Source organism: Sander vitreus, chromosome 9, assembly GCF_031162955.1.
Source record: "Sander vitreus isolate 19-12246 chromosome 9, sanVit1, whole genome shotgun sequence".
NCBI lineage: Eukaryota > Metazoa > Chordata > Actinopteri > Perciformes > Percidae > Sander > Sander vitreus.
Genome location: NC_135863.1, coordinates 9382843 through 9407236, shown reverse-complemented (window position 1 = coordinate 9407236; position 24394 = coordinate 9382843). Strand labels below are relative to the sequence as shown.

Here is a 24394-nt window from a genome sequence, read left to right as displayed (position 1 = left end):
GTGGAGAGGGGCAATCCTGTGCCACGGAGAGTCAACAGTCTGCAGGTTTTCTCTCACTGATTAGCACTCTGACAAGTAGACGGGAAGAACTATTGGTTGGACTTTAAACACACAGACTGTTGACTCTCCAAAAATGTTTTTTTTTCTTCCTTTTTTTACAATGCTGTGTACATGTCGGTGAAATATTTGTACACAATACAGTTAGCAGTCTTCATTAAACTTAATGTAAATGCAAGCAAAGCTTGTCTATGCAAATCTAAAAGGCTTATCAAACCCCAGCCCTGCTGTATAGACTTCCTTACCCTTTCCCAAGTGTGTGTTGATGCTCATGTAGCGTGCCGTCCCAGTCAGACTCTTGTGCTCCCGGTAGGGGATGTGTTTTTTGGTCTCTGGGTCTATGTACTCTTTGGCCAGACCAAAGTCAATAATGTGGATGGTGTGTTGCCTCTTGCTTCCTGGCCGCCCGACCAGGAAGTTTTCTGGCTTCACGTCTCTGTATATCAGACTCTTGGTGTGGACGTACTCCATCCGTGTTATCTAGACAAGCAATAAACAGATCAAATTTAAATCACTCAATTTTCCAGACAGTTTTCAAACATGAACATGTGTCCGTCTTCAGTACTCAGAATACATTACGTATTCTGAGTACTGAAGACAGACACTTTCAGTAAACATCATAACTTTATTACATTATTACTTTCAGCTATCTTTGATGACTACCCAATTCAAATTTATCCCAAACTATGGTAGTGTCAACAATGCTACAATACTTTGCATGCAGCACCTTAGCATTCCCTCAACTATAAGTATGTAATAATGTCTAAGTTGCCCTATAATTTCTGTAAAGCTTGAAATCACTAAAGCTAGCTTATCTAAATATGTGCCTGCTGCACTCCTCCTCAAAGGCCTTACCAGCTGTATGGCTATCATGAGGACAGTCTTGAGGGAGAAGGTGCGGTCACAGAGATCAAACAGGTCCTCTAGACTGGGCCCGAGCAGCTCCAGCACCATGGCGTTGTATTTCCCACAAGGACCAAAGTAGTACACCTGAGGGATTCCCTCTGTGGAAACACAAATACACACAAATAAAGTGTGTGGACTTTTGTAATAATAACATATTCTCTTTAATTGGCACATTTATTCTTCTTGCCTGACAAAGAGTTATGTTTTTGGTGTAGACAGCACATGTGGAAAAAAAAAACACCAGAAACTACTCAACTACAGGGTCGCTCAGAGATAAGGGTGCAGAGGTCTATAAACTGCAAATGCACTGATATTTGTAGTATGTTTTCATTATAACAACTGTTGCAATAAAGTTGAGTTTACAACACTGCAGAGTATTGACGTGGCAACATGAATAAGCTGCCGAGGTCATCAGAACGTTGGGACATAAAAATGTGGTTGTGGTCAGTGTAATGTTTCCCATAATCCTGGGCCCTATCTTGCACCCAGCGCAATTGACTTTGTACACCGATGCATGTATCATTCCGATTTTGCACCAGACGCACAGCGAACTTTTCCCTCCACAGCGCGCGTCGGTAAATTAGGGAATGAACTTGCGCTCCCGGGGGTGGTTCAGCGAAAAGAGGTGTGTTCAGGTGCAAATGTTCCCTGGTGCTATTTTGCAGTTTCAGAAAACAATTCTGCCACAAACCAGGAAAAACGTAGTCTAAAGTCACTGGCGCATTATTCAGATGATATTTTAGAGGCGCATGCTTGGCCGTAATGTAGCGTGTGCACAACGCGCATACACTTTGCTTCTCTCATCTACACGGACGCAGCAGTTCCCATTTTTGCAAACCATTCATAAATACAAGGAAAAATATTACTGAAAATGCGCTTCAGGTGTTTGGATAGGTCAGGAGGCACTTTACAGTACAGTGCTCAAAAAGTCGCAGCATTCTTTGTGGCTTGTTGCGTTTTACACAACATTTCCATGAATCATGGATGTGTCGATGACATAAATGAGGAAATATTAAAGGACTTAAGGAGACGTGATGTTGAACTGCATGTGCCGATGTCAACCCAAATGCCCCAGCAGCAGCACGGGAGAGGAGAGACAGAAGAGCTGCATCGTCTATAGTGAGGTAAGCAAAGTAATCTCGGTCTAATGTTACACTACATATCAAAAATATCACCATGCATTCATAACCTCGAGATTCAGTGAGAGTGAGCCCAAAACATCGGAAAGTAAGTCTTTGTGACATTTCTTTATTTACATTTTGTCAAAAAGAAAAATCAATAGCGAACTGTAACTGAACAGAAAAAAAAATACAAACGGAAAATGAAAAAAAAAGAGAAAAATAACTAATTATTTTTCCCTCCTCTGATAGGCATGCGACGCGCGCCACGGCGGGATTGGACACTTGAGGGTCCGGGAGTGGCAATGCGCGATGTGCTCCTGGTGGAGCGGGTGGACGGAGATGGAGTGGGGGGATAAGGAAGGGGCAAAACAGGAGGAGGAAGGGGCACAACAGGAGCTTGTGGTGCATTTGGAGGCCCACGCTCCATGGCTGCAGCAATCCTCTCCAGACTTGAGATGTGCTCAAGAGGCCGCAGCAAGATCGGCACCCGGTCAAGACGGCCGTTTATACTTTGCTGCAACCCCGGACAGCTCCCGCTCCAGCCCTGACGACGACGTTGGCCTCCTTGGCTGTGAACCGCTCCTGTCGTGCGCCATTTTAATAGCAATCCACCATGGAACAAGCGCGCCTGCTTTTAAAAGGGAATGCGAGATGACGCTCTGATTGGTTTATTGTATGTTACGCCCAAACCACACCTATGAGTAATGTAGCTACTTCAGACCAACCCATTTTTGATTTGCGTCAGGCGCAAGAGTCATTTATCCCGCCGGTATAACAGCAACAGCGCCCGAGATCCGCCCACAAAACTACTTGTGTTTCACGTTTGATACTTGCGTTTCAGATCGTCAAAATAGGGCCCCCTGTCATCCCTGCATCAAATGAACCACAAACAAATGTCACTGGCTTTGCCATGTTAAGGATTTAAAACTTCATATTTTCAAAATATTGCCATATAGTAACAAACTAGTGTAATACATAGTGAGAAGACGTTATAAGTGCCGTGAAAGGTGCTTTATGCGCTGAACTGAATCATCACCCTGGTTTGTTGATAAAGTGTGGGAGGAGACTCCTCAGACACTACAGCAGCAATGACAAACTGCACTTCAGTTGGCTTCCCTCAACAGGTTTGTCAGAAACAGGCTACAGTACAGCTTTCCTCTGAAGTAGGATTAAAGGGAAAGGTGTCTAAAAGAAACACTAGTGACACTGTGGAGCACCCTGTCAACAACTGTAAATAGCCTTTGCTACTAGAAACCACCACACCCATTTTGTGGTAATGTGTATGACTTCTGAGGAATGTTGATGGATCAACACAGCAGTTTGTATGCGCTATCGTCATGTATATCAATGTTTTGACAGTGGGAAAACTGGGGAATGGCAAAACACTACAGTATGTCCCTCTGTTGGAACAATACTAAGAGTAGGGCTGGGCAAAATATCGATATTATATCGATAACGTTATATGAGACTAGATATCTTAGATTTTGGATATCGTAATATGACATAAGTGTTGTCTTTTACTGGTTTTAAAGGCTGCATTACAGTTAAGTGTTAAGTACAGTTAAGACTGTTCTAGCCTTTTCCCCACTTAGACATTATGTCCACATTACTGATGATTATTTATCTAAAATCTAAGTGTTAAGATATTTTGTTAAAGCACCAATTGTCAACTCTAGAATATCGCCGCAATATCGATATCGAGGTATATGGTCAAGAATATCGTGATATCTGATTTTCTCCCTATCGCCCAGCCCTAACTAAGAGTAATGCTGTTTCTGATTTTGCAAAAAGAAAGCCTGCGAATCCATTGACATTGATCCACTGACAGAAAAGTTGTAGCCTGTCTGCACTTCTCCCACGATCAAAACCACCAGTTACCAAGTTGACAGTCATTGCTACCGGGTTAGTCCTTGTCGAGTTGGTTCTGTCACAAGGAAGCCATACCAAGATCTTTGAACTACGCTGTGGAGCCAAATATCTAGTATCTATATTCCAGCCATCTGCCTGAAAGCTCACTAATCATTAGACATCACATCAGCGCTGCTACAATAGGGGTAAGAGCAGCACTGTGACAGTGACACAGACATAAAAAGAGTCCACAAGATTAAGATTTGGCAAACATTTTGTACTCTACTTGTACTAAAATGTATGACAGAAATAAACTAAAGACCATCTTGCGATGGGATCAGCCCAGGGGTGTAAAGTGGGGGCAACTCGGCCTTTATTTTGATCTCAACTACACACCTGTAAAGTTACGTGACTGCATCTTGTATAGTTGTGATGCTATCGCGGTGACAGAACACACACACGTAATGAGAGTTGAGAATGGGAAGTATTCAGCTTGGATTGTGTGTCAGCTGCTAGCCAGGGGACAGAGTTTACAGTCGGATTTACCCAATTTACCCTTCCACATCAGTCCAACACACTACACTGCCACACACACACACACACACACACACACACACACACACCTGTCTGCCCTTTAGTCTCTAGGATTTTCCTGGTAATAAAGCCTATGACAGATGAAGCAGTGACAAGAGATCACCTGGAGGGCTGACTCATCCATGCTTGGCCCAAATCTAGAGGGCATTCAAAGCACAGTCATCACAAGAGGAAAAGCACACAGTGTATTTTAATCTTATGCTGGTGAATGTGAGCAAATATATAATAGTGTTTTACAGCAACTGTAAGAACCAATCTTGAAATGGCTGGTGGAAAAAGCCCAAAGCCCATTTGGGGTGATTTCTGTCTACTAATGTAACTTATACTATATATTGTGAAATAACTCACAACAATAGCTGTGCTCAATAGAATGTGAGACTATGTCAGATGTGATGGTTGACATGCACTTAACCATAACAACATAACGGCAAAATTACTCTCCAATGCAACAAAGTTTCTCTAATAAGAAAGGAGTACTTCAAAAAGCAACATAATGATGAATCACGACTACCAATAATCATCTTGATCAGGCAACAATTTTGTTCTCTTCAAAAGCTAAAGGCCAAACAAACCATTTCAGCAGTTGGCTTTTCTCAATGATATAAAATAAGCAAAATGAATCTCATACAATTCTATTACATAAAAAAATACATCCAACTGTGTTCAGCATTATGGGATATGCTCTGGCTTTCATTGCAAGCCAATGTCAGCGGTGCTCTGACCCCTGCTGTATTTACAATTTGAGACAATCCGACCTATTGTATCTGCAGGCAGGCAACACAGTAAGAGGGGAGGGTGCATAATGGCAGCTGAAGAAAATGTTGCCCTACAATGAAATGTCAGATTTAAGGGCCAAAAAAAGAGAGGGCTCGACAAGAGAGGAGGAGAGGACAGGGAATGTGTATTAAAGATTTAGATAATGGCGTGCACTGAGAGAAGAGGAGGAGAAGAAGTGAATTCCATTAGGCCCAGTGCTCTGAAGATGTTCTCATAAGGCTGAAATGTGATCAGTACTTGGGCATGCACAGACTGAGCCTGGAGCTACAAATGCAACGCAGCTCACAACAATCCCCCAAAACGGCATAGGGCAAATAATTAGTGGGGAAATAAAACAGCTATACTTGTTTTTATCAAGTTATTAATTAATTCTACCAGATATTTGCAGCTTTTAATCTCAGTAGGTCCACAAGATATTGGTCAAGCAGTGACATGCCTAATTTTAAACTAGGGCAGTTTCTCTAAGTCAATACAGCACTCTCTTAACTCATTGAGAGCAAAACCAGTAACAATTATAATAATAATGAAGTTATTTATCAGATTGACTACTAGACTGTCTTTATGTCATTAGAAAGTTGTCACTCCTTACATTGCATCCTTTTAATTTTGACTATTGGACATACATTTATTGAGATAAAGACAAATTATTCATCATTGAGCCCTTTTATAAATAATGGCAAAAATATTTACTTAATAAAACTTGTCATTATAATCTTTTTTTTTGCTTCTTGATATTTCTTCTGCTATACACTATAGAGCATTTATCTCTATGGTATAGCTTTTGATGAGTTGTTAAAATAATTATTATTATCATCAATAATAATAATAATAATAATAATAATAATAATAATAATAATAATAATAATAATGTTATCAATTTAAACTATGATAGTCCTACAACAGCAGTCAACATGCAAACTGATTTGTATCTGTAAAATTATCCACATGGCATGCATAAGAATCCACAATTTGCATGAAATAATATCAACATAGACCCTGTGTCACTGACACAGCATTTCGTGAACTCAAAAGCCTTGATGGGGCTCATAAATATTCACAGGCATGCTCATAATAACCATCACTGAAAAATGGAAACCTCCCTATACGTGACACTAATTACAGTAACATATATGCAATCATGTATCCATGATTGCACAAGCTAAATCGGCCTGTGAAATACAGTTAAATGACACGGTGCATAAAAACTGCACAACATCTCTGCAGCCATTCTCTTGACAACTGTGGTAAAGTGATTAAGAAAGAAGCCAAAAACTCTTAGGTTGTCTAGAACAGGACTTGCTTTAGTATCACCAGCACATTTTAGCAGTGCTGTCATTACTGACAAGAGCAACTGAAATGCCAGGTCTATTCTCAATTTTCACAAAGAAAATGTAAACTGGGCGGCAGGAATCCCAACTGCTGGGATCTGTTCAGGACAGGAGAGATTTAACATGTTCAGATAAGCTCCTCCTGGGCATTAAGCACAGAGTTGTTTATGCAGTGACATATTTGAGGCTCGCGGGTTGTGCAGGACTAACAGAGTTGAAAATATAAGTAGATTTAATCTATCGCCTTGACTCCTCCCATGATAGACATGAGCCTGTCATAGTAGTAGTCTTCATCTCTGCTCAATTGTGTGGTTATATTGTAGCTCAATGTTAAGATGTCTTAAGGCACAGACACACAGAGCCGACGGCCAAACGTCAGCAGAAAAGGCAGTTGGGCTGATCAGTCTCCCCAAATTGGTCAAAAAAGTGCCTCAGAACACACCAAAGCGACAAGACGTAATACGTCTCCATAACAGCAGGTAGCGCTAATCTGTATCGTCTCCCAAAAATGAAAACCGGCAGCTGCTTGGACGAACGCGTCACGTGGGTCTTGTTTCTCCGGAAATTCAAAGACAGACTGTCATGGCAGCTTGTTCAGAATAAGATCTCATATTGTACTAAAATAGTTCACCAAAACGTGTTTCTGAAAACATTTTAAGCGAGAAATAGGCCATGCAGTTGCTGAATCTGTCTTCATTTCAGATCAGCAAAGGTCAGTTTTAAAGATTTGTCAGATTTTGAGAGACTCTAGTCACACTCATTCTGCTCCCCATTTCCGGGTTAGCACTCTACCAATCAGATGGGCCATTTGAGCGGAACACACCGAACAGACTCGAGTCACTGACCTCGCCAGACTGTCCAACGGCCAATTATCGGCTCTGTGTCCGGGCCTTTAGCCAATGGACAATTTAAAGTGCTTTATTTTGGCAACTTAATATTCTGTCTCCTGTTCAAAGTATCAACATGTGAGTAGTTTAAGGACTTAAACATGGTGGGAGGGAATTTAGCATTCATCGTTAATTATGTCCCCGATTTCCACACACTCATTGTCTGCAAGTCACACTTTGGCAACATTATGTGACACGTCACACCACCTGTTGAATCTGAATGTGTGTTGCAAGATCTCACCAGCTATTTCAGCCTAAATAAAAAAATAAATAAAATAATGGGAAATGCAATAGCTCTATACATGGCTCTGTTTTTGAAAGATAAAAATACCATATGATATGAATCCTAATCTAGGCTCTGCTCCTGAATAGGTCAATCAGAATATTTTGCCCACCATGTGCCCACCGATTTTAGTGAAATTCAGAAAGTGAGGTGAGTCAGGTCAATCTTGTACATAATGTTGACTTGCAGTCTACATCTGTAAAAAATGTGTGCAGTAGCAATCATAACTGAAACCATAAAAATAATAGTGTAATAATGTTCAGTATGCATTTGAAAACAGTTAAATGGCATCACATGAGCTTGTTCAATTATCCTACCTGTACATATCGCCTGTCTGTAGTTGTGTGTAAGGGCTAGGAATATTTTTACATGTTGCACAACCCCAGACTTCCATTAATAAGAGTAAGGCCAAAGGCCAGCAATGGCCTCAATGGAAGAGATGGTCAGGATGTGTTTAAATGCACCAGAGACAACAACCGAACGCAGAGAGAGACAAGCCAGCGCTAGAGGAATCTTCTGCTAAATGGCACGGAAGACAATTACAGTTACTGTTGAGTTTAGGCATTTGTGGGCATGCATTGTCTAAGATTTGCTCACAGATCAGAATGACGGATTGAAATAAGAACAGCCATAAAGAAAAACAAACAGGCCACACCCTGTTAGCAATGCACGTTCAAGAGTTTCCCTGCAATCTGCAGGCAGCACATAGTCAATCAGGGAGGCAGAGGACACACCATAATGGCCTGACTGCTTGTAGAGGGCCATCTATAAATAGTCAAGGACTGCCCTAATGCCCCACCTCCTTATCAACAGTAGAGGGCTTTTGCTCTGGCACAAGGAGCCAGGAAGCTGGCACGTGTCACTAAATTAGACCACGATGCACACACTGGGAGGATCACTGCAACGAGAGGAACCGGCCACTTGCAATAGTCTTCAAAACCAAAACTTGTCCGATATACAGACCTTAAAGAGGGAGTACACACTAAATTAGTTGTACTAAATAATTTGTTGGCACTTTACAGATAACCACATAGGTTCTTGTTGGCATATGATGAAAATTCAAAACGTATAAAAAAAAAAAAGTCCTCTCAAAATGATTTTGTATGCATCTGCTTGGATTTGAAAATTTGTTTCAGCTAAATACTCTGGCCCCTCATAATCATGATGAAATAGGAGAGACTCGAGGTCTACTACATATGTTGACCCCCCTTCCTCCATCTGCGTTAGTAGTTGCTGCGCCAAGAATATAAAGCAGAACACTGGCTAACCACAGTCAACAGTGTGTGCTTGTCTCACATAGCTGCTGGTTGGGCTAGCATTAGCAAGCCTGGGTGGAAACACGACGTTCATTAACAAGATTTACTCCTCTGCAGTGGCAGTAAACACAACATATAGGCCCGTCGAAAAACTGTGCTATATTCAGAGCTTTAAAAACACATTTAGAGCCTACAAACATTGACGTTAACCACAACAAATAGCACCGTTACAGCTATGTACTGACACTCTCGCTTGTAGTAGAGCCGTTAGCCCAGCTACAACACAGGTACCCACACGGAAATTCTCTCAAAAAGGGCCATAAACATGCTTCTAATGACTGTCAAGGCTAGAGTTGGACCGATTTCTGGTTTCACCGATCCAATCTATGAGGCTAAACCTCCATTTGTCACCAAGTCCCCTTCTGGCAAATTAAAAAATTAGCTAACATTATCAACCTGTGCCAACGGCATCACAGCACTAAATCCAACTTGTATTGCAAGCAATGTTGGGCAGTAGCATTAATAGTAGAACTACTTCTAAAAAGCATTGCTGTTTTCTGAATCAAATAGCTTGTCACTAGCCTAAGCTAGCTCTTTTATTGATCAAGTGGTATGGTAGTGTCCACGCAAGCTAACATACATTTCCACGAACATTCTGAAGGTCAAGCACGGAGCTTTCTGCTACAGTCTGAAATAAAACTGCCGAGTATCACTGGTGCTACTGCTAAACACAGACGTGTATCGTTACATGGATGTATAAAAAAGAGCTTTGATGTAGTAAACTACTATTGCCATGTTGATGTAACTAATAGCTTGCTTCATTTATTTAGGGGCTAACGTTAGCTTCAGTGTAGTGAATCTTTATTTACTGTTGAACAACTGGTAACGTTAGCTTAGCTCACTAAACTTCCCAATAGCGTGCCGAACACTGGTAATAAGCAATATGACAATATGGTTAACATAATGTTTGCATATAAAAGGAACTAACTAACAGAGTCGTTAGTGTCTGATGGCAAACTACTGCCGAGCCGAGGGGCACTGTGAAGGAGATTACATTTCAGTAGCGGTGGGAGTATGGGTGAGAGGGGAAATGGCTGAACGGCGCATGCTGTTTGTTTAATGTTTCTAGAAAGTTCATGGCGCATTACATTACACCGCCATGTGGTCTAGAGTCTACACGCTTAATATGGGCTCGCTCACCTATCTCACTCGGGAGCGGCTGAGACAAGTGTGAAACTTAGTGGTAAAATTCGGTATACCGGTCCAGTCCAGTATTTGGCTCGATATCTAACCGGTTAGAAAAATTTTACACCGGCCCACGCCTAGTCAAGGCTACATCAGACTCCCTGTCTTTCCAGTAGAGAAACAGAGGGTCTGACAGTAGCTTCTCATAGCTGGTTAGCTCTGACTACCAGCTCTACGTCACTGTCCATGCTACACTGAGCAGTGGTCAGTCAGTCTCTCCTTTGTCCCCTGACCCTCCTCGTCACACACTACAGAGCCACAAAGCCACGTCTCCTACAGCCTTTGCTCCCTTACTTTTCTCTAGCATTTTTTAAATATGCTGTGAAGGACGGTTATGGCAGAATTTGTGTGTAAATACCCTTTAATAGACTAAGTTAGCCTACTTTAGGCTAAATTATGTAATAAAATGTCAATTGGGACTTGGTACTTGCACTTACTCAATTATAGAAAGGACTTGATCGGGAGACAAAAAAAGAACTAATGGGACACGCAGGTGTGGATGGTTGCAGAGTGGGACTTTTCAGTTTGACTAAGTAGTGGGGACATGTTTGCACATGGTGTCTGAATTAAACCAAATCAAATCAACACATGCATCTTCTACACAAACTTATACAAACACGACAGGTGAGCATTCCCAAAAAAAATAAAAAAGTCCCAGTCCCTCACAACCATCTGAATCTGCCTTCTCTCTCACCCTCTATAACTAACTGACCAGCCAGAAAAGATCAAAGAGCTGCTGCCCTGGAGCCACAGCTATGCATCATAGCACATTAACATGTTCTGGGGCGTGGTGTAGAAGAGGAAAGAGGAAAAGAGGAAGCAGGCTTTCATAGCATCCATTGGCTCCCACAGATGTGGAAAGATAAACAAACGCACACCTGAAAATTAGCTTCAAGTAGAATGGAAGCCATTGGTGTTTTGTTCATGCGTTTGTTTCCTGATGCTACATGTCCACATTTGAAAATGCATCCTTTCCTCTCCATTTTTGCCTCCCATCTACACCACACTGGAAATTTTCACATTTTCTTTCTGAATAGATGCTGTATATCTGAGGTCTCGCATTGCAGAGAAAAAAAACTAAGCCAGTCCATGTATTTTTTTTCAAATAAAAAGGCATAATAGTAAGATATGATCACATTTGTTGCATTACAGTATATAATCCTCGATGTAAACAAATTGTCTCACACAAGATAAACATTTTTAGGGATTAAATCTTTGTCCTCCTCAGTCTCCATTTGTTAACATGCTCTCATAAAAGGCATCCATTTCCATGCTGCCATTTAGGGATGCACCGATCCGACTTTTTCAGTCCCGATACCGATGCCTGGGCTTTGTGTATCTGTCGATACCCAATATCGATCCGATACCGTTGTTTAATTAATAATAAACTGTATACCTTCCACCTTATACCTTCCTTCCACCATGTGGAAGAGACTAAAGGCACCAGACTTTCCTAACTAGACATTACTTTCCTAACTAAGACAAAATAACAGATGTAATGTATTGAATTCTTATTTATGTGTAGACTCAACTCTTCCAGCATGCGCCACACGTGCGGGGGGAAAAAAATATGAGTGGAAGCAATTTTTCACACCCTTGAGGTGCACGTCTGTTTTTGAATATAAAATCTGAGTTTTCTCTTCCTGCCCAATGACGTGTGAAAATGCGCATTCACATTTAACTCATCATTATGGTGCTGTCTATCAGAAACTAATAATCTATAGACTGCAATCTCTCTTACCTGAATTTCCCAACTGTTTGTAAAATCTATACTCCAAATGGAGCTGAGGCGCCCTGGACTTTATAGGTTCCTGAAAGAGAAGAGAGAGAAGAAAAAAAAAAAAAAAGGAGTGTTAAATATTTCATAGATCACAAATTTGTTAACAATGTCAATATTCTTTATCTACGATGACATGTTGGTGGTTTGGCTCAGTTAACCCTGCAGGTGACTACTATTCTGAAATTGGGAAAACAGAGCATTGTGTATTTGTAAAGCTCATTTGGAAAGTAATGGAAAGTAGTTGTGACAATCTTGCGTACAACATGATTATCTCGGCCTGCTATTAACTTAAATACGTACAATACAATGTTGTCCTTATTTCCGTGCCTAATATAACTTAAATTAAGTCTCAGGTCAGACTTGTTGGATGTGAGAGGATAAAGAGCATTCCCAGCTGGTGAACAGCAGGCTTTTGTGATGACATGTCTGATAATCAACCCACTGGGACATATTGTTCATTATATTGCTAGCTCCAGCTTTACAACCTAAAATGTAATCTGATTATCCCCACTGTTATGATACGAGGGCATTATAGATAAACTTGAAGAAGATAGAACAAACGCACATCAAACTTAATTCCTTTCCTTAATCTTCAACACAGCTTGTGCAAAAGCCTTGTCCACAGTAGCAGTATAGAGCTCAACAGTGACCAGCCACTTTTTGTCAGCTCTGTCTCCAGAAGTGTTTTTCCCCATTCAATTGTTTCATTGACGTTTCGAAAAAAAAAAAAAATTTATATATATATATATATTTATATATTTATATTTATTACACACACACATACATACATATACACACAAGTTTTAAGTCTGGAACCAAGCCAACCAGCTACGAGATGAATACTGAGCATAACATTTAATTTGGCGCAAAAAAACATTTTGAAAACGGAAAAGGTACAAGACCGTGTACAGAAACTATCATAGACTTCAATGGTAGAAGCTCACTCTAGCCGTTCGGTTTCGCGGGTACGGTAAACGTTTTTATGGTAACAACGAGTTGGACCAATCAAAGACGTTGCGGTTACGCTTAGGATTGCGAGTAGTGTAGTTTTTTCTCCATTAAATCGCGGATAAAACATGTTATTCTTAAAAAAAGGTTGATTTCATACGGACTTCTAGCTTCTACAGGAGCAGAAACCTTTGTTTCACAACCACGTAGCTTGGGGTCAGTCTACCTCAGATGGTAGAGACATTATGACTGATATTCTAGTCTCAAGTAAACCTGTGAGACAATTAGTTATAAAAAGATTTAGTAAAATCAATAAACTACAAAAAAAGAACAGAATAAAAAATGGAGTGTAAAGCTTATTCTCTGTGTTTTAACCTTACTACTCTACATACACATTCATGAAAATGCCTAAATATGTATTTGCCCTAGACACTTCTCAAGAAGTGCTTGAAGTGAGATTTAATCTTAAAAGTTGTTTCCTATGTGCGTCTAATTCTAAAAGCACTTACATCTATCTATAAATTGCAGGAACGTCTGTCAGTGTGTCTGTGTGTGTGTTATGTGCATATCTTTCCAATCATTAGTCCGATGGATTTCAAACTTCACAGGTGTCTTGCTACGGGCACGAGTAAGTGCAGTGCCAAGTTTGACGTTGCTTGGATTAGAAAGGCGAGCGAGAGAGCGAGAGAGATATATAAAAGTCACTTTTTTTTCAAGCTTTGGCTGGTCCTGCGACTTATAGTCAGGTGCGACATATATCAAAATATATATAATTTAACATGTTTTAAATGTTATTTTCATTAAGAAAACAAAGAAAGCTAGTCGCGCGCTGAAATCCAGATGGCCAGAGCTGGAGGAAGGAGTCCACAGATGGGTGCTTGAACAACGTGCTGCTGGGAGAGGCTCGTCAACAGTGCAGTTACGTTACGTTAACATACCGGACACCTACCGTATTCAGCCCCTTGTTCTGTGTGCTGTTGTGTAGTTTAATAACTTGCCTTTCCAGATTAAATGTCTGTTCTTGGTCTTGGATGTTGTGAAATAAATTTCTAAATAAATGCGACATAGTCCAGTTCGACTTATATACGTTGTTTTCCTCTTCATGACGTATTTTTTGACTGATGCGACTTATACTCCGGAGCGACTTATAGTCCAGAAAATACGGTATATAAATATATAAAAGAAGCACACGTTGGCTTTTGCCGCTGGCCACTCCCCCTCTCACCCTGAGGACCAGAGAGCTTTGGCAGCTAAAATGTGTATTTTGTGATTACATTCTGAATCTGCAGCATTCTCTGTCAGGTAAATACAGTAGTACAATGTCTTCCTCTGATGTAGAAGTAGCCTACACTGTAAGTCAGTAATAGGCTATACAGTGGAGTTGCATCTTAAGTGGTTTGGAGTCCTTCTGTAAGTCATTTTGGGGTACAATTTGGTTTTGATGAATTCTACAAGCAGAAATACCACAGACCAAGTAATCGCCAAGGTTATAATTGTTAACGAAAACGAATGAAATAACGAAAACTAGGTGGGAAAAAACACTGTCGTTAACTGAAATAAAACTAAAAACGAGGCATTACAAAAAAACAACTGTCAGATAAAAGTGCCTTTCAGTGGAAGGTGGTAAAATATGTGGACAATTTATTAAAGGGAAACAGCCCACGAATTTGAAAGTACATTTGAAAAGCGCACACAAGCTAGGATGCTAACCTAAACAAAGTAAAGGAGAACGCAAAGCCCCCTTTCCCCGAAACAGAAGCTAACCCTGGTAACGTTACGGGCATGGATGTATGATACAGGGCCAGGCAGCATGACGGAGACAACAGCAGGACAGAGAACACTACAGGAGGGCTTTCACCGGCAACCCAATAGCTGCTGGTTAGTACATACGCATGAACAACAAAAGCGGGAGGAAGCGTGGGTTAATATGTGGATTGATACTGGGATGTCTACACAACTGTGTGACTCGATTGACTTCAAAAAGTTCGCCACTTTACTCGAATTAAAGTTGAAAACGTCCTGTTCGTGTCTTCTTTAGTCTGTTGGCTATTTAGGTTTTTTTCCTGGAACACGTCACTTACACATTTTACACATACTGCGTCTTGTGTAGACTGTTACTGCTACATTTTATGTACTAGTGTTATTGTTGAATACATTGTGAATACATATTTCTAAAATTGTACGATGTTTTCATTAAGTTATTATTACACAATACTTTTTCTGATCTTTTTGAATCCCCCAACAAATAACCCATATTACAAAAAGAAAAAAGAGAAACTAATAACTAAACTAAAACTAAGCATTTTCAAAAAATAAAAAATAAACTAAACTAGCAAACCCGCTTTAAAAACTCATTAAAACTAAACTGAATTTGAAAACAAAAAGTCAAAACAAAATAAAAAACTAATGAAAAATGCAAAACTATAATAACCTTGGTAATCGCCCGTTCCAAACAGGCACTGCACTAGTTGTTTTTTTTTATTATATAAACTAAAAGCTGAAAGCTGTTAAGCTCCCACATTCACTCCATTAGGCCTTTGTTAAATCAGGAGCATTTTCTCTACTGGTGCCCTGCTAGCACGTAGGAGTGTACACACAAAGTATGAGCTGTGTTCAACACAAAAAAGGTACTTCCTTTTTCCATCCATTTGTGATGGCCGTTCTCAGTCCGATCTGATGTGTTCTGTGGATTCACTTCAAGGTTCAATCAAAAGATGGTTTGGTTTATTATTAAACCAACCTCGCTTGACTGTGTTTTAAAATATCCCCAAAACAGACAGCTTATTGCACCTTATACAGTAGTAGACAACTTGTCACACTTGTGGAAAAAAATAAAAAGGGTTACCTCAGATATTCCTCAATTTTGTCTCTACCTGCCTTCTACAAAACAATATCTGATCAATTAAAATAGTAAAATAACATAAAGAAAGGACCGAAAAAGTCTCTAAATCGGTTTTCAACTGGCCATGTTCAGTTTTGTCCTGCCTGCTGCCATTTCTTTTCTGACAGGATGATCTCCTCTGGATTCTGGCCAGAGATATTTTTGGGGGGAAGGCAAAGAGACAGAGCCGGAGTCACATGGTGTATGTGTTGTTGAGATTTCCATTCCAACCCCCTCTGTTTTAAGTAGGTGGGTCTGTGTCAATGTAATCAAACACCTGATAAGCTAATGATAATGACCAGTTGTGTATGTTTGCGTGTCTTCTGATGGAGGGAGCTGCAATTGCAGGCAGGGAAAATACAAAGGGTAGCAAGAGACATCATCTTGTCATATTTTAATTAAACCCTACATCAAACATCTAAACTAAGATTTTGCAGTGAGCCTAACGCTTCATGCTAAAATGTATCCTTGTGGCCAACAGTAAAGCAGCCCCAGATATTACGCATCTTGAGTGGCTTTGTGGTCATCCAACCACATCTTTTCTGTTATTCTCTGTAATGTGTCACACATTCACAATACATACATTTTAATGTGAATGCAGTGGTAGGCATTTACTGAGGAAGTGCTAACAGTATCAGCAAGGTTCAGTTACATTACCAAAGGGTGATTCAATGACGTTTTTCTAAAATAAGCTTTTAAAAACACTCAGATAGAAGTGAATCAATGAACGATAAAAGAGAGATCATAAGAAAATGGGGTATAAGGTTAGATCTTAGGAACGACAACAAACATCTGGCAAACACTGCAGGAACTATGTAGTTTTACAGTTTGGTTTTGGTTTGCAAGCAAAAAGAAGAAAAAGCAGCCATACACAGGTGGCAATGTTAAATAAGGAGGTGCATGAGCTTCTAATAATTTGACCAAGAAACTAAAACATGTTATAAAGATGATTCATGTGACTACATACGTGTTTTTTGATCGATGGGAGAACGTGCATTCTCCTGTTCCCATATGATGCCAACATGGAAAGTATGGAGAACTTGAAAACATCCCTACAAAAACCAATAGGTAATCTCACAGAGACTACATACATGTTTTTTCTATTTTTTTTGTTTGTTTTTTTTTTGGGGGGGGGGCTGCCAGAGAAATCAGCAGCCACTGGGCATGCCGTAGGATTGAAATTGAGAGTGGAAGACAGGAGGGAATACAAAGGAGTGGAGTCCTGTGGCAGGAAGACATGTGACTAGTCTGGAAGGTGGAGTGAGGAATTGCTGTAGTGTCTTCCACTTCTGACATGAACACGGACAATGACCACGTCTCGCACAAGTCAGGCCGCACCAGTGAGGAGAGGGAAAGAAAATATAAAATATATAAATAATGAGGCAAAACAGATGGCACCAAACCACAGGACCCGTTAAAACAGCTTACAATAGGAAACAGGGGCTTATGGCAGCTTTCGTACTTAAGAGACATCTCTATTCCTAGCAGATGGGCTTAGCTATGGCTATGTAAATGACCAGGGCCAAGGTACAAATGTCTGATGTAACATCTTTGCATATGATGAGGATTTTTCACAGCTCCTTCCCATATCAAACAATCTTTGATCTGCTCCCTGTGCCGACATGCTCCCTGGACATTTTGGGCATTTTTGTAAAAGGGAACGTATTGAGGGTTTATTTCTCCCAAGCATATATCCAAAAACTGAAGTCAGCTACACCCTTCACCTCATCCCCTTTGGTATTTGTATAAAAGAAAACATGTGGCCTTCTACAATTAATGATGCAATATTAGTTTTCAGATGACTTAACAATTCACTTTTAACTTCATCTTGTTTGTAATACTTGACTCGAGTGGAAGTTTTGGTTACCCTGTGTGGTGTCATGCAGAGAGCAGCTTTTTGCCAAGTGTGCTGGCCTGTGTCCAGGGCAGCTGACCCGCAGGCCAGAAGGGCCCTTCCCTGTCTGACCTGCTGCTACAGTAACCTCTCCACCTCAGCTGTTCCAAACTGCAGCCGTGTATGTTTCTTTGTATCTGGGTTTAATGTATCTCAAACCAAATTGTATCTGCATGAGACCAGGAGAAAAATTAGAGATCAATAAAAAATAGGAACGAGAAACTATTTTCAAGACCACACTTATGTACAAAAATCACAGCTGCTGTATTTGTAGTAAAAACAATTTCTCTAGCTTGTTCAGTTTAGGGACTTAAGTGAACCTTTATTAGGTAGTGCCATTAGACTAGCCACTAGGCTTGGGCCGGCGTAAACATTTTCAAGCCTAACACCGGAACAGACTACCAAATTTACCACTAGTTGTCGCACTTGTCTCACGAGTGAGACTGGTGAGAGAGCCCATAATAAGAGTGAAGCGACATCAGTCCACATGGCGGTGGTAATGCGCCTCTAAGCCATGACTTTTTACCTGCAGTGAGGTTAGTATCGTTGGTTATAATAACTCTTTGGTTAGGTGATTACACTTTGCCTCGACTTTGGCTTGAAGTTTTAGTTTAGTGAGCTAAGCTAACGTTACCAGTTAAGCGTGATTTATACTTCTGCGTAAAATCCACGCCATGGCTACGTACGTGGAGACACGAACCTACACCGTAGCCTGACCTTCTCCATAAACGACATGACATCAAGGAGATGGTTAACTTTTCCTGCTATAGATTTATGACCGTGGTCAGAAAACACAGGGGAGACACTTTGTTTCTCTCACTATGCCTCTAGAGTCCTTACTTGCTCGAAGCTAATCGCCGTCACTCTCTCAACCACTCACTCCCCACACACGCTGGGCCTGCTATTGTCTTAAAGAGATCGACGCACAAGTATAAACTTCAGGCCTCTTACGTAGGCTACGACAAAAGCTCTGCGTGGAGCCTCCGCACAACCATAAATCAAGCTTTATTCTACAGTAAACTAAGCTTCACTACACTGAAGCCAACGTTAGCCCCCAAGTAAATGAGGCAAGCTAAAAGCTACGTCAACATGGCAATAGTAGTGTACTACAGCGGATCTATTTTTTATATATCCTTGTAACGATTCACATCCGTGATTGGCAGTAGCACATCAGTTATATTCAGCAGTTTTATTTCAGACTGCAGCAGAAAGCTCCGGTGTTTGAGCTTCAGAATGCTCGGGGAAATGTACGTTAGCTTGTGTGGACACTACCACACCACTTGATCAATAAAAAAAGCAAACTTAAGCTATTGAAAAGCTATTTGATTCAGAAAACAGCAACGCTATTTAGAAGTGGTTAAACTGGTAAAGCTACTAACCAACTCTGCTTGCAATACAAGCTGGATTTAGTGCCATGACGCCGTCGGCCCAGGGAATTTGACAAAATTAACACTGCAACTAATGATTATTTTCTTTATTGATTATTTTCTCATTTTCAGTTTCCTGAAACCATGACAGCCAATCAGATGCCACCATCTCTGGCTTCTCAGTCAAATTTTGTCGACGATTGCAGGGACGATAGACTTGAGCATATAAATAGTGGTAGTTGACATACTAGCTGCTCCTCACAGCTAAAAAGCTTACAGAATAGTCAATATAAGCACTACCAGCACATACTGCTCTAGTAGGATCAAATCCTGTAATTACAACAGCCTGGGGATGGGTGCGAAATGAAATGTTACATGCCATTTCAAGGATCCCTCTTCGAGTATACGATTTGAATCTTGTACAAAAATATGATTATGTCATGACGGATTAGGTGGTGGTTCCTGTATTTCAACCTGTGGTAACCTCCATACTTGTCTGGATGGAGCAAGCCATCAGCCCCACAATAAAGTCCTCTTCCTGGGATTAACCAACTCTGCATATGATGTCATCTGGGCTAAATCTGATCTCTGCTCACCACAGCTGAGGAAGATCAGAATTGACCTCTGTGACTGGATGGAGTAATGACCATCAAAAGAAGAGGAGAAAAAAGAAAACTATCAATGATAGATCATTCAGAATAACTTTAAAGGGTAGCAAACAACAGACACGTAACAGTCAACAACTGCCTCAACACTACGCTGCAAATCTAGAATCTGTTAAAATGAAATTTCAACAAATCATGAAATATTGCTGACCAATTAGAACAAAGCTGTGGAAAAACGATGTCCCAGCGCTTTGTGCCTGTGCAAACAAACCACCTACAATTTCATGTCTCGTATATTCTCACATAACAAATTACACTAATTCTGCTCAATTAGTGACCCAGCTCACGAGACAGGACACGAGATAGGGTTCACGAGATTGGTTCACAAGATTTTAACACTATTTTACAGAAAACTTCAATGAAGTAGTAAGACAAAAAGTCACAAAATGAAAATGGTTTTGCCACAAACTTAAAATGACTGGCTTCTCTCCTGTATAACAGTTACACTGTTACTTATTCCATATGTACGGTGGAGAGACAGTCTCTTCACTCAGAGAACCAAGGTTACAACTAGGGCTGTCAAAATAACGCAGATTAATCCATTCCATATCGACGTTTGACCCGGAGCCGTTCTAGCCACCATTCGACTGTAAAAATGAAGGAGGGAGACGAGAATGTGCTGCCTGGATCATTAATTGGAACATTTACTTGTAAAAATCTTCGTCCTGCCAACCCTGGCTACCGAAATCTGGTGCCACTGATATGTCTGCACTTCTCTCTCTCTGATGGTCTGAAGACGATACAGGCAACACAAACACCGCTGCATGTGACGCTAGTTAACACTATACTCGACAGCAGCTAACGTTAGCCTACCGCTAGCTAGTAGCTGGATACACACGGTTACAATGCTGACAGCTAACGCTAAACGGTGTAAAGTTGGACTGTGTTTCACTGTAGAGGATTCAACACCGGTATCTAACAATTTGCAGCTGCTGTCGGAGAAACACCACAGACTGTGCGTTCAATGAAACTGGTAAACTACAGCCTCGTGGTGTATTTGAAGTTATTGTAAATGTCCTTTACCATCTGGTGATTGTTTTTGTCGTTCAACAGCAATTTACTAATGAAATAAGTTATTGTTATACATTAGTATTAAACATTTAATTTTGGCCATATGGCCTTAGCAATAAACAAGCCGTTCTTTAATGTCACCAACTGTTGTTTAGTACCCTTTTTTTTCCCCCCTTTTCTTTTTTTACTTTCTTAAAAAAAGTATCGGTTCAGGCACCGTTAATTATGTATGCGATTCATTTCGATTAATTAATCAGAGTATGTAATTAATTAGATTACATTTTTTAATCGATTGACAGCCCTAGTTACAACATAACCAAGCATTTTCTGGCAGTAGTTGAGACCAAATATTTTGTACTTGAATCTGTCATTGTACAGTAGACAGAGAGAAATAAAGCTTATTTTACTATTGTTTCACATTGATTACGTTCTAAAAATATATTACCATCAAACACTCAACAGATGATTTTTATGAAGATAGATGCTCTTTTCTCATCCTCTGCATTTTATTAACTGCAGCATTAAACAAAGAAGTAGGCAACACTAGTATCGATTTATGACCAGTATAGGACAGACGGAGAACGTTTCTCTCTGTTCAATATCATTAAAAGTAAAGTTAGGTTTTGCTGTCTGCTTTCTGGCTCATTTTAAAGTGCTCAATTATTGAAAAAAAATAATAAAAAAAAAAATCACTTCTTTTTGGGATTTGGGGTGTTATTTTGTGTCTCATCCACATCCATGCTGTTTTGAGTGAGAAACCGGTTTCTGAATGTGTCCTGGCTTCAGTCTCCGCGTGAGCTGTTCAAAATCTGCAGGGCTTTTTACGTCACTAGCCGAAACAAGGTGGCTAACCGTAGCATGCTAGCGCTAGCATACAAGCTTGTTCTGAATGGCAAAACACTGCTACAACACACACTAGTTCACCATAACCTACAAAAGAACTACTTGCATGTCTCTGTTCTGCAGGTATTCCACGCAAAGTTGGAAGTGTGCCCTCGTTTAGAAGAAGTCTCCCGGCTAATCCTGCCTTGTACTCCTGAAGTTGTAGAAACAAACAGCTAGCTAGATGATGTGATCTTACCTAGCTACTGCGCATGTGCGACTGCCAACAAAGATGTTACAGCAGTGAGAGTTCTCACTCTGTAGCTAAAACAGAGACCTGAACACAGGGTGAAAAGACGAGCTGCAGCAATGTGCAAGACAACAAAAATATGGTGTTTTTTGAAAATTAAACCATGTAAACCTATTCTGGTACAACCTCAAAATACAAATTATGAACCTGAAAATGAGCATAATATGGCCACTTTAACAGAGAAAGAGGGTGGTCTGTGTGTGTGTATCTCGGCCAAGAGAGAGAGGGAGAGAGAGCGGCGGTACTCTCTACAGGCAGCTTTTTTCTTGTGTTCAACTACTTTTAAAAAGATAAAACAATTAGTCAATCAGCAGAAATAAAATCAACTTTCTAGACCAAACAATTAATCAACTGATCAAGAAAAAATAATTGCATTTTAAAACAGTATGATACAGTAAAACAGACAGCTGTGATGTAATGTAACATACCTAAACATCTGTGTTGTGTATCATCTGTAAAGCCAGTGTGACATTCAACATGTGCATATGTATGCCATATTCAGGGGAACAGACCCAACATTATGCATAAAGCCCAAAATAGACCTTGACCTTTGCCTGACACCCAGTAAACCATTTCACCATATGCAACTGGCAATGTGACTCCCCTCATCTTGGCTCAAATGTCAACATAGTGCATCTTAGCAGCCTCCATATGGGTATTAATGATACTAGTGATTGCAGTGTGTGTGGTGTGTGTGTTTCTCTATTCATGCGTTCTTCATGATCAGAGGTGTATATGGTTGGGAGGTGGTGTTAAGGAGCAAGTGGTATCAGAGAGCAACAGCTGGCCGGTGTCCAGCACTTCTCCTGTTTCAGCTCAGATTTAACACACCCAGGTGGAGCCATCAGCTGCCTCCCAAAACCCAGAGCGATAATCGGGCACTGCTTGAAATCAGCCAGAATTAAACATCAATTGGATGTTCTCCACAATTTGACTGGAGTGGGGTTACAGTGGCTTTTGACCTAGATTCACTTCATGTGCCAATTGAGAATTATCATCATGATTTAAGCCAGATGATTAACTTAAATGTTTCTACTTCACATGGGCTGCGGGAGAGGAGTGGTACAGCTAAATGAATGGAGAGATAGCATCCGGTCAATTAATGGTGTATCATGTTATCTCATTGTCAACACTAAAGATGGCTTCAAGAGCAGTTCAAGTACAATGTCTAGTATCATTATCAGGCCTTAGGTGCATCTAAGAGAGCTGCCATGTACTTCTCAAATGATTGTATTTTGATGTTTATTGACCTTTGTATTGGAAATAGGTATTGACTTGTGAAGTTAGAAAAGCCTCTGTCAATTTCAAATATCCGCTTTCAATACTTTTCCCTTTGCTTCCATGACAACATCACACACAAAAATCTATAGCGGCCATCTTTAATGCTGCAGTGAAATTAGCAGGCTTACAAATTCTGTTAAATTGGGCTGGCTCTTTAGCAGCAGTTTAAAAGTAAGAGGAAGGCAAACACAGCACACAATGTTGCCAGTGATCTACAGTCAGGGGAAGTTCCACTCATGTAAACCCAAGAGGCTAGTCTCCTTTGTCAGGAGCTAGGCGTGGCATTAAGTACAATGTGTTGCATTGTGTACTTCCTCATTTGTTAAACTTTGAGCCTGTACAGAATAGAAATGGGTTTTTTTGTCAGAAGCTAACATTAGTGCTCTCTCCCGTTCCTCCGTCTTTGACTCCCCGCTGCAGGAGTCAAAGACGGAGTATTCACACGACACGCTGTATTCACTTTACTGTTTAAAACATTTTCCAGTTACGTTTTCCATGTATACTGCTCAAAACCAACATGAAAAAAAACGTAGTTATGTCCCCTCAGCATTTAGTTTAGTTTAACTGTAAATAAAATGAGCTGTGACGTTATTCTAAAATGTGATCTGAGATGCACTTTGCAAACTGTATCAGGAAATCGGGTTGAAGAAATAGTCTATGTAACCGCAGCTAGTGTTACTTGGTGAAGCCCCTAAACAAGAAAAAATTAAAGATGGCTTGAATGCAGGCCTGAGAGATCATCAGAAAATAGATACCAAGTTTCTGCTGATCACAGACTTCCGAGAGTCATTGACTGCATTTTCAAGCAAATTTTAATTAGTCCAAAACTTGTTGCTCCCCTAAAATCAAATCGAGGTACTATGTGTAATAAGGGCTACAAGCCCTACTGTTCATTCCATCTGATGTGGATGCACCACCCTCAGTAATGGGGCCTTTTCACAGCAGAAATGTTTACATGTCATAGCAGGAAAAGAAAACAAGTAATTACTACCATTAACGCTGGCTTTGCTCCTTTTGTGTGTGACCCATGTCAAAGTGGCAGTATGCAAAATAGTAGGGCCCTGGAACAGGTAAATGGATAGCAACCCTTATTAATATTAATTGCACCTGTGGTTTTCCCCTCATACGACATG

General features: G+C 40.4%; 1 protein-coding gene across 4 annotated transcripts in view; it reads right to left on the bottom strand.

Moving 5' to 3' along the window:
- Positions 1–24394, bottom strand: part of csnk1g2b (casein kinase 1, gamma 2b) — a 46335-nt gene that overhangs the window by 10401 nt on the left and 11540 nt on the right. For all 4 annotated transcript variants that reach the window (XM_078258620.1, XM_078258617.1, XM_078258619.1 and 1 more), the window contains exons 3-5: positions 12044–12113; positions 913–1061; positions 303–537 (exon numbers count right to left, since the gene is read on the bottom strand). In XM_078258620.1, coding sequence (XP_078114746.1) covers positions 303–537; positions 913–1061; positions 12044–12113 — 454 coding nt within the window. The remainder of the gene's footprint in view (positions 1–302; positions 538–912; positions 1062–12043; positions 12114–24394) is intronic.